We start from the raw sequence: 10,349 nt of genomic DNA, 5'->3' as shown, positions 1-10,349 counted from the left end.
TGGCTGGTGGCTGGCACAGACACGATGGGCCAAGTGGCCTTCTGTGTTGTAAACTTTCTATGATTTTACCTTCCCTGTGTCCCATGATTCAGTACCAGTATTATCCTTGGTGATTAATCTGATTGTGTTTGGAGTGCAGATTCCAGACTCTATTTCTACGGAAACAGTCAGCATGAGGACAGACTGCTCAGCACAAACCAAACTCCAGCACAGCTTCACATTCCACATTGGGCCCCCTTCTGACAGCTTCAGGAGGTCCACATGACACTGCTTTTCATCAAGAGACTTTACCAAGAATAGGAATCCAAATAATCAGCTTTGTAGACTTTGATGCTGGAATGTGGTAAATCTCTCTTCAATTGAATCCTGACTTGAAACTTTTCCAATGTAATTACACAGCAGGATCACAGTCACATGCCTGCTCCAGTCACAGCCAGGAACTTTCTCCTGCCTCAGTATAAAGAGGGAGTTGTTCCCAGGACACTGCTCACTCATTCACCTCTGTCTCACTCTGCTGTAGCTCACTTGTGCTGTGGAGAATCCTGAGTTATGAAGGGTTACCTTACACTTGGACTCCTGCTGGGCCTGGTTTGGATCAGGGTCATTGATGCCGCAGGTAAACATTGAAGCTTAAACAGTCTAGGCTAGGTTTCATTATATTTTAAATTCTTTGTTTGTGGGAGATTCTTGGTGTCAAGTCTGTGCTTTGAGGTCAGATAAACCAATGAATGTACTTCCTGGTAGGCTAAGTTCCATTCAGAGCAGGAATGGTAGAGCTCCTGACCACTGTCAAGTGATCCTGGGATTAGAGAGAGAGAGACACACACAGACAGACAGAGAGACAGACAGAGAGAGAGAGAGAGAGAGACGGACAGAGAGAGAGAGAGAGAGACAGACAGAGAGAGAGAGAGAGAGACGGACAGAGAGAGGCAGAGATAGACAGACAGACAGACAGAGGCAGAGAGAAAGAGAAATGGTTCCTGCTCCTGATCACTGTCCAGTGATCCCTGGGTTAGAGGGAGAGGTAGGGGCAGAGAGCTTTCCCCCTGAATCCCCTCTAAACCATCATGTTACCTTCTGCATCCACCTCCCCCCCACCCCTTTATGGACCCCTCAACCCAGGGGAGTAGAACCTTCCTTCCTATCCACCTCTCTCCAGACTCCACATAATTTTCTTCAATTAAATCTTTGTTCCGAAGAAAACAGCCCCAGCCTATCCAATCTTTTCTCAGATAAAAAATCCTCCAGTCCAGGGAACATCCTTGTGAATCCCCTGTTTCCTCTCTAGTGCAATCCCATCCTTCTGAAAGTGCAGTGGCCAGAACTACATGCAGTCCTCCAGCTGTGCCTGGCCAGTGATTTTACACAGTTCCAGCATCACTTACAGTTTTATCCTATACCTCAGCTAATAGAGGCAAGAATCCCTTGAGCCTTGACCACCTTCTCTACCTGTCCAGCCACCTTCAGGGGTTTGTATGCATTCCAAAGTTCTTCTGTTCCTCCACACTTCTCAGTTCCTACTATTTATTATGGATTCTCTTGCCTTGTTAGCCTTCCATAGAACCATAGGAAAGTTACAGCAAAGGAGGCCATTCGGCCCATCTTGTCCATGCCAGTCCGAGGACACCCAGGTGCCCTTTCTAATCCCACCTTCCCCCACCCGGCCCATAGCCCTGCAGCTCACAGCACTTTAGGTGCAGATCCAGGTACTTATTAAAAGAGTTTAGAGTTTCCTCCTCTACCACCAACTTGGGCAGCGAATTCCAGACACCCAATTCACTCTGCGTAAAAAAGTTCTTCCTCATGTAACTTATCTTGAATCTATGTCCCCTGGTTCTAGAATTCTCCACCAAGGGAAACAATTTCATCCTGTCCAGTCTATCTATTCCCCAAATGCATTACCTCCCACTTTTCAAAATTCTAGTCCATTTGTTACTGTTCTGTCCACCTGACTAGTCGGTTGATATCATCCTGCAGTCTACAGCTTTCTTCTTCATTATCAATGACACAGCCAATATTTTTATTTGAGCTGAGGAGTGCAGGGAAAAGTTTAAATAATGGTGGACTCAACAAAGGGCCTCACTCAAGCGTGACATGGTCAACGCTGAATAACATACTGACTGAATGTAACACAAAGCATGTGGAGCCTGTTGGGAGTCGAGAGTCAGTGTGGGTCTCCTTACAGAGCACACTATCTAGCAATGGTTTAAAGTATTGGCTCTTAATTTTCCTGTACTGCTTTTGTTATGATATGGCAGGTGCTAATTTCCAGGCTGGCCAAATCCCAAAGGGAAACTTGGTCAAGTTCTCACAATGATTTTGCAATTTGTATTTATCACGAGAAGATATGTACACGGAAGTCAGAAGTAGAATCCACTACCACTTTTGGAGATTTTAAATATTAAAGTAAAATATTAAGCAAAAAGTTACACACAAGGTTACAGTTATACAGTCAAACTTAGTCTTATGACAGTTCTCAAAATATTTCCACTTAACTAGACTCCCAACTACACAGCCCTTTCAGGCAACAGTCTGAATAGATTCTTAATCTATAAAACACCCAGCATTATCACAAGCACCCACCGTTGCTATAAGGGAGGTAGTTCACAGCTTCTCTTTCCCCCTCACTTGACAATGGAACCTCAAGGCTTTTAACAAAACCTTGCACTTTGTCCAAACCAGCACTTCTCTGGGGTGGCTAGAGGCTGCTTTTCCACAGGTCTATTTAACACAGTCCACCTCTCAAGATCTCACAGGGCCACACACCATACAGCTTTCTATCTTTATTTAAATATATTTTCTCCTTTTTGATCTTTAGATCCATTGTTTCAAACTTTCTTTGAAACCCAAGCTCTTCCAAATATAACATCTTTCATGTATCCATCTTGTCTTTGCTTTGGGGTCAATAAAACATGATATCCCCACTGCTTGTTTACCTGTGAACTTCTGCAAGATGCAGCCAATTTTCTTGTCACCTAATTCCCCTTTGAAATTTAAACAACCTCTCAACTTACCGACAAATGCAAATGTTAGCTCATCCAATTCCATTTCACAATGCCTGCTTACACCAAAATCCCTTTGATGGTTGAAACCTTGCAGTCTAACTGTCTTCAGTTTAATTAAATTTGTCGCACACACACACAAACATACACATACAAGCTTGCTTCAGTATCCCACAGTAATATTAGGAAAAAATGATAATTCCTTTACACTTCTAAGTATCTGAAATCATTCTCTTTTATCCACAGCAATTCAGAGCAATCCTTCCACGCCAGAGGAAGGACTCACTGATTCCTCCAAAACAGCGCTGGACTGCCCACCTCCTGCTATCCTGTAAGTTGTCAGTAGCAGGGAATTACTAGCTTCGTGTTCATATCTAGACCTGACACAAATACCAAATGTATTGGACAAACTAGTACACTATGTAGGGGTCTTATCATAGGTTTTGATTCCCTCAAATCATTCATGGCAGATCAAAGGCTCCACCAACCTAAGCATTTCAAGGTGCTTTACAGGGTATGGGAACGTGAAACTGTGAACAGTGATGGGTTTCGATAAAGCTACACCAGTTATTGTCAGGGCACTGGTCTCCAGTACATTGCCAACACTGCTCACTGCACACCAGATAAGGAGGCTCAATAAAGGCAGGTTAGGAATCACATGAGGCACAAAATGTTAACTTGCAGGATGAGAAGGAATTTCTTCTCTCAGAAAATTCTTCATCTTTGGAATTCTCTATCCCAGAGAGCAGTGGTGGCTGGGTCATTGAATATAATCAAGGCTGAGTTAGACAGATTTTTGATCTACAAGGGAGTCGAGGGTTATGGGGGGGACAGGCAGGAAAGTGGAATTAAGGCTACATTAAATCTGTCATGAACTTATTGAATGGTGGAGCAGGCTCAAGGGGCCAAATGGTCCACTCCTGCTCTTATTTCTCAATCTTATGATAGGGAGAAATAAAAAAATTCTATTACTTTAACATTAGGAGGACCCTCATGTCCACAGAACATATACTGGATACAGAGTAAAACTCCCTCCACACCATCCCATCAAACACTCCCAGAGCAGGTAGAACACGGGGTTAGATACAGAGTAAAACTCCCTTAACACTGACCCATCAAACACTCCCAGAGCAGGTAGAGCATGGGGTTAGATACAGAGTAAATCTCCCTTAACACTGACCCATCAAACACTCCCAGAGCAGGTAGAACACGGGGTTAGATACAGAGTAAAACTCCCTTAACACTGACCCATCAAACACTCCCAGAGCAGGTAGAGCATGGGGTTAGATACAGAGTAAATCTCCCTTAACACTGACCCATCAAACACTCCCAGAGCAGGTAGAACACGGGGTTAGATACAGAGTAAAACTCCCTTAACACTGACCCATCAAACACTCCCAGAGCAGGTAGAGCATGGAGTTAGATACAGAATAAAACTCCCTTAACACTGACCCATCAAACACTCCAGAACAGGTAGAGCATGGAGTTAGATACAGAGTAAATCTCCCTTAACACTGATCCATCAAACACTCCCAGGGCAGGTACAGCACGAGGTTAGATACAGAGTAAAGCTCCTTCTACACTATCTCCAAACATTCCCAGGAATAAAGGCAAAATACTGCGGATGCTGGAAATTTGAGACAAAAACAAAAAAATGCTGGAAAAACTCAGCAGGTCTGACAGCATCCATGGAGAGAAAGACTGAGTTAACATTTCCAGTCCGTATGGCTCTTCTTCAGAACTAAAGAGAAGTAAAAATGTGGTGAAATATATACTACTTAAGGTGGGGTGGAAGAGGTGAGGCTGGATAGAAGGCCAGCGATAGGTGGAGGCAGAGGAGAGATCGCAAAAGATGTCATTAACAAAAGGTCGAAGGGGTGTTAATGGTGGTGGTACTGGCTAAAGGAGGTGCTAATGGTGGCGTTAAGAGTAGAAAGCATTCCCAGGAATGCATTACGAGACTGTATGGGAAATGGACATTGAATTGTGGAGAGTCCAGGGTTGCCTTCCCTAGTTCAGAGGGAAGCTTTTAACTCCATGTTATACTGGCACCAGGTCACCTTGCCACTTTCTGAGCTCTATTCTCTGCACAGGTTCGAGACTACAGGTGGTTTAGAAATCTGTGTTGACCCAAAGGAGTTGTGGATGCAAAAAGCACTGGACATCCTGAAGAAACGGTTTCAACAGAGCTAGAATCAAGGCCCATGGAGAAGCTGTTCACAGTGATAAATCTGGACAGAGTTCTGACCCAGGAGGCCACACTTAGCATAGTATCAATAACACTAGAGAACTCATTACTCACCATCCATTCACTCTGCTGCTAGATCAATCCTTTGCTACTCTCTCAATTGTTGGTAAACTGCAAATTCATTTTGGGCTTTCTTATTTCCATGTGCTGGGTTTCTCCAGGACTAAATATTTTCTTGAAGTTTGCATCCTTTATTGCATGTATACCTCTGCTGGCCCCTGTGACTTTTTGTTATTTTTTCTCACACGGTAGTTGAATAGTCAATGACGTATATTCTGAAACGTTTAGCTGTGTCAGATAATAATAAAGGCAGCTGTGCCATCTTTTGCAAACACATTTGACTCATTATTACCCAGGGCCAAATCCCAATCAAACTGTTTTTACCCACCTCTCAGTCAAATAAAGCAGGTCAGAGGCTGGGAATCCTGTGATGAGTAACTCACCTCCTGACTCCCCAGAGCCTGTCCACCATCTACAAGGCACAAGTCAGGAGTGTGATGGAATAATCCCCACTTGCCTGGATGGGTGCAGCTCCAACAACACTCAAGAAACTCGACACCATCCAGGATAAAGCAGCCCGTTTGATTGGCACCCCACCCACAAACATTCACTCCCTCCACCACCAATGCACAGTAGCAGCAGTGTGTACCATCTACAGGATGCACTGCAAGAACTCACCAAGGCTCCTTAGACAGCACCTTCCAAGTTCATGACCTCGGTCACTTAGAAGGATGAACGAAGCAACAAACATGGGAACACCCACCACCTGGAAGTTCCCCTCCAAGCCACTCACCATCCTGACTTGGAAATATATCGCTGTTCCTTCACTGTCGCTGGGTCAAAATCCTGGAACTCCCTTCCTAACAGCACTGTGGGTGTACCACATGGACTGCAGAGGTTCAAGAAGGCAGCTCACCGCTACCTTCTCAAGGGCAACTAGGGATGGGCAACTTGCCCACATACTGACATTCAGCGCCAACCGCTAGGTGCTGTAAACAGGGCTGCCTCTGATGTGGAAGGGAGAATTCAAAATGGCAGTGGAGAAATGAAGGGGGTGACAATTAGTCTCAGCAGGCCCTGGATTAGAAGGGGCAGGGGGAAGGGGAGGTCAGTGTGGCTGGAGACAGGTTAATGAGGCAACATTGGAGTTGACAGAGCACAGGATAAGGACAGGTGTCAAAGAACCTCGGTCAAATATCCTATAGAAAGGCATCATGGGAATGGTCACTTGGCTGAGGTAGTGGTAGAGAACCAGACAGGGTTGACTAACACTCTTGGTAATAATGAGACACAGTCCCAGGGAACGGGAGAAGAGTGATAAAGACTGAAGCCAATTTAATAGTATAGTACAATACAGGAAAATGAATCAGCACCAAAATCATTCAATATTCACAGCAGTGGTGGAAAAACAGTAGAACAGGTCAGCATTTATTCCCTCATCTCAGTAAATACTTCACACTGAATACAAATCACACTAATGTCAGCAGGAATGTGAATACAGCATCAATCTGAAGGTATCCAATTGAAAGAAAGGTTAATCGCCTTGGTGGAGCCAAAAGAACAATGATCCAAGACTTCAGATCAAAGAGGAACGCTCATTTGGGAAAGCAGATCCTGTCTCACACATCGCCTCACAATAATCCACAATCTACTGAATCCGTTCAGGCATCAGTTAGAGTCTGGTCAGACAACAGGATTTTTTCACCGGGTTTGAAGGCAGGCATCCCCATGTAAGGGCAGCTGGCACAGCGGAAAGCATCACCCAGGTAGCACTGCAACAGTCAGAGAGCAATGGAATCAATGCACTGAACACAAAGATCAAAACAAACAAGATATAATAGGCCCCAGGATAATGAGAGAGAGAGAGGGAGAAAGAGACCCCAGTGTAACGAGAGACGGGGAAAGAGACCCCAGTGTAACGAGAGAAGGAGAAAGAGACCCCAGTGTAACGAGAGAAGGAGAAAGAGACCCCAGTGCAACGAGAGAGGGAGGGAAAGAGACCCCAGTGCAACGAGAGAGGGAAGGAAAGAGACCCCAGAGAACGAGAGAAGGGGAAAGTGACCCCAGTGTAACGAGAGAAGGAGAAAGAGACCCCAGTGCAAAGAGGGATGGAGGGAAAGAGACCCCAGTGTAACGAGAGAGGGAGGGAAAGAGACCCCAGTGTAACGAGAGAAGGGGAAAGAGACCACAGTGTAACGAGAGAAGGGGAAAGAGACCCCAGTGTAACGAGAGAGGGAGGGAAAGAGACCCCAGTGTAACAAGAGAAGGGGAAAGAGACACCAGTGTAACGAGATATGGGGAGAGAGACCCCAGTGTAACGAGAAACGGAGGGTAAGAGATCCCAGTGTAACGAGAGAAGGATAAAGAGACCCCAGTGTAACGAGAGAGGGAGGGAAAGAGACCCCAGTGTAACGAGGGAGGGGGGGAAAGAGACCGCAGTGTAACGAGGGAGGGAGGGAAAGAGACCCCAGTGTAACGAGGGAGGGAGGGAAAGAGACCCCAGTGTAACGAGGGAGGGAGGGAAAGAGACCCCAGTGTAACGAGAGAGGGAGGGAAATAGACGCCAGTGTAACGAGCGAGGGAGGGAAAGAGATCCTAGTGTAACGAGGGAGGGAGGGAAAGAGAACCCAGTGTAACGAGAGAGGAAGGGAAAGAGACCCTAGAGTAACAAGAAACGGAGGGTAAGAGACCCCAGTGTAACGAGAGAAGGGGAAAGAGACCCCAGTGTAACGAGAGAAGGGGAAAGAGACCCCAGTGCAACGAGAGAGGGTGGAAAAGAGACCCCAGTGTAACGAGAGAAGGGGAAAGAGATCCCAGTGTAACGAGAGAAGATGAAAGAGAACCCAGTGTAACGAGAGAAGGGGAAAGAGACCCCAGTGTAACGAGAGATGGGGAAAGAGACACCAGTGTAACGAGAGAAGGGGAAAGAGACCTCAGTGTAACGATAGAAGGGGAGATAGACCCCAGTGTAACGAGAGAAGGGGCAAGAGACCCCACTGTAACGAGAGAAGGGGAATGAGACCCCAGTGTAACGAGAGAAGGGGAGATAGACCACAGTGTAACGACAGAAAGGGAAAGAGACCCCAGTGTAACGAGAGATGGGGAAAGAGACCCCAGTGTAACGAAAGAAGGGGAAAGAGACCCCAGTGTAACGAGAGATGGGGAGAGAGACCCCAGTTTAACGAGGGAGGGTGTAAAAGAGGCCCCGGTGTAACGAGAGAAGGGGAAAGAGACCCCAGTGTAACGAGGGAGGGAGGGAAAGAAACCCCAGTGTAACGAGAGAGGAGGGAAAGAGACCCCAGTGTAACAAGAAAGAGGGTAAGAGACCACAGTGTAACGAGAGAAGGGGAAAGAGACCCCAGTGTAACGAGAGATGGGGAAAGAGACCCCAGTGTAACGAGAGAAGGGGAAAGAGACCCCAGTGTAACAAGGGTGGGAGGGAAAGAGACCCCAGCGTAACGAGAGAGGGAGGGAAAGAGACCCCAGTGGAATTAGAAAGAGAGGGTAAGAGACCCCAGTGTAACGAGAGAAGGGGAAAGAGACCCCAGTGTAACGAGAGATGGGGAGAGAGACCCCAGTGTAATGAGGGAGGGTGTAAAAGAGACCCCAGTGTAACGAGAGAAGGGGAAAGAAACCCCAGTGTAACGAGAGAAGGGGAAAGAGACCCCAGTGTAACGAGAGAAGGGGAAAGAGACCCCAGTGTAACGAGAGAACGGGAAAGGGACCCCAGTGTAACGAGGGAGGGAGGGAAAGAGACCCCAGCGTAACGAGAGAGGGAGGGAAAGAGACCCCAGTGTAATTAGAGAGGGTAAGAGACCCCAGTGTAACGAGAGAAGGGGAAAGAGACCCCAGTGTAACGAGAGATGGGGAGAGAGACCCCAGTGTAACGAGGGAGGGTGTAAAAGAGACCCCAGTGTAACGAGAGAAGGGGAAAGAGAACCCAGTGTAACGAGAGAAGGGGAAAGAGACACCAGTGTAACGAGAGATGGGGAAAGAGACCCCAGTGTAACGAGAGAAGGGGAAAGAGACCCCAGTGTAACGAGAAAAGGGGAAAGAGACCCCAGTGAAACGAGAGAAGGGGAAAGAGACCCCAGTGTAACGAGAGGAGGGGAAAGAGACCCCAGTGTAACGAGAGGAGGGGAAAGAGACCCCAGTGTAACGAGAGAAGGGGAAAAGACCCCAGTGTAAGGAGAGAAGGGGAAAGAGACCCCAGTGTAAAGAGAGAAGAGGAAAGAAACCCCAGGGTAACGAGAGAAGTGGAAAAAGACCCCAGTGTAACGAGAGAAGGGGAAAGAAACCCCAGTGTAAGGAGAGAAGGGGAAAGAGACCCCAGTGTAACGAGAGATGGGGAAAGAGACCCCAGTGTAACGAGAGGGGGAGAGAAAGAGAACCCAATGTAGCGCAGAAGGGGAAAGAGACCACAGTGTAATGAGAGAAGGAGGGTAAGAGACCCAAGTGTAAGGAGAGAAGGGGAAAGAGACACCAGTGTAAAGAGAGAAGGGGAAAGAAACCCCAGGGTAACAAGATAAGTGGAAAGAGACCCCAGTGTAACGAGAGGAGGGGAAAGAGACCCCAGTGTAACGAGAGAAGGGGAAAAGACCCCAGTGTAAGGAGAGAAGGGGAAAGAGACCCCAGTGTAAAGAGAGAAGAGGAAAGAAACCCCAGGGTAACGAGAGAAGTGGAAAAAGACCCCAGTGTAACGAGAGAAGGGGAAAGAAACCCCAGTGTAAGGAGAGAAGGGGAAAGAGACCCCAGCGTAACGAGAGAAGGGGAAAGAGACCCCAGTGTAACGAGAGAAGGGGAAAGAGACCCCAGTGTAACGAGAGGAGAAAGAGACTGCAGTGTAACGAGAGATGGGGAAAGAGACCCCAGTGTAACGAGAGGGGGAGGGAAAGAGACCCCAGTGTAACGAGAGAAGGGGAAAGAGACCCCAGTGTAACGAGAGAAGGGGAAAGAGACCCCAGTGTAACGAGAGAAGGGGAAAGAAAACCCAGTGTAACGAGAGAAGTGGAAAGAGACCCCAGTGTAACGACAGAAGGGGAAAGAAACCCCAGTGTAACGAGAGAAGGGGAAAGAGACCCCAGTGTAACGAGAGAAGG

The 10,349-nt window shown here is 47.1% G+C and overlaps 2 protein-coding genes across 8 annotated transcripts in view; one reads left to right on the top strand and one right to left on the bottom strand.

Moving 5' to 3' along the window:
* Positions 1 to 455: 455 nt before the first annotated feature.
* Positions 456 to 5,584, top strand: LOC144681339 (C-C motif chemokine 18-like). The gene is made up of 3 exons (XM_078542932.1): positions 456 to 616; positions 3,249 to 3,333; positions 5,096 to 5,584. Exons 1-3 carry the CDS (start codon positions 550 to 552, stop codon positions 5,193 to 5,195), a joined length of 252 nt encoding a protein of 83 aa, XP_078399058.1. The 5' UTR covers positions 456 to 549; the 3' UTR covers positions 5,196 to 5,584.
* A 976-nt stretch (positions 5,585 to 6,560) lies between these two features.
* The window catches only part of ciapin1 (cytokine induced apoptosis inhibitor 1), a 39,115-nt gene continuing 35,326 nt past the window's right edge, over positions 6,561 to 10,349 (bottom strand). For all 7 annotated transcript variants that reach the window (XM_078543888.1, XM_078543887.1, XM_078543885.1 and 4 more), the window contains one exon: positions 6,561 to 7,022. In XM_078543888.1, coding sequence (XP_078400014.1) covers positions 6,912 to 7,022 — 111 coding nt within the window. In that variant the 3' untranslated portion in view covers positions 6,561 to 6,911. The remainder of the gene's footprint in view (positions 7,023 to 10,349) is intronic.

Source organism: Cetorhinus maximus, chromosome 6 (assembly GCF_964194155.1).
Source record: "Cetorhinus maximus chromosome 6, sCetMax3.hap1.1, whole genome shotgun sequence".
In the NCBI taxonomy this organism is placed as follows: domain Eukaryota; kingdom Metazoa; phylum Chordata; class Chondrichthyes; order Lamniformes; family Cetorhinidae; genus Cetorhinus; species Cetorhinus maximus.
This window is presented reverse-complemented; position numbering and strand designations above follow the sequence as displayed.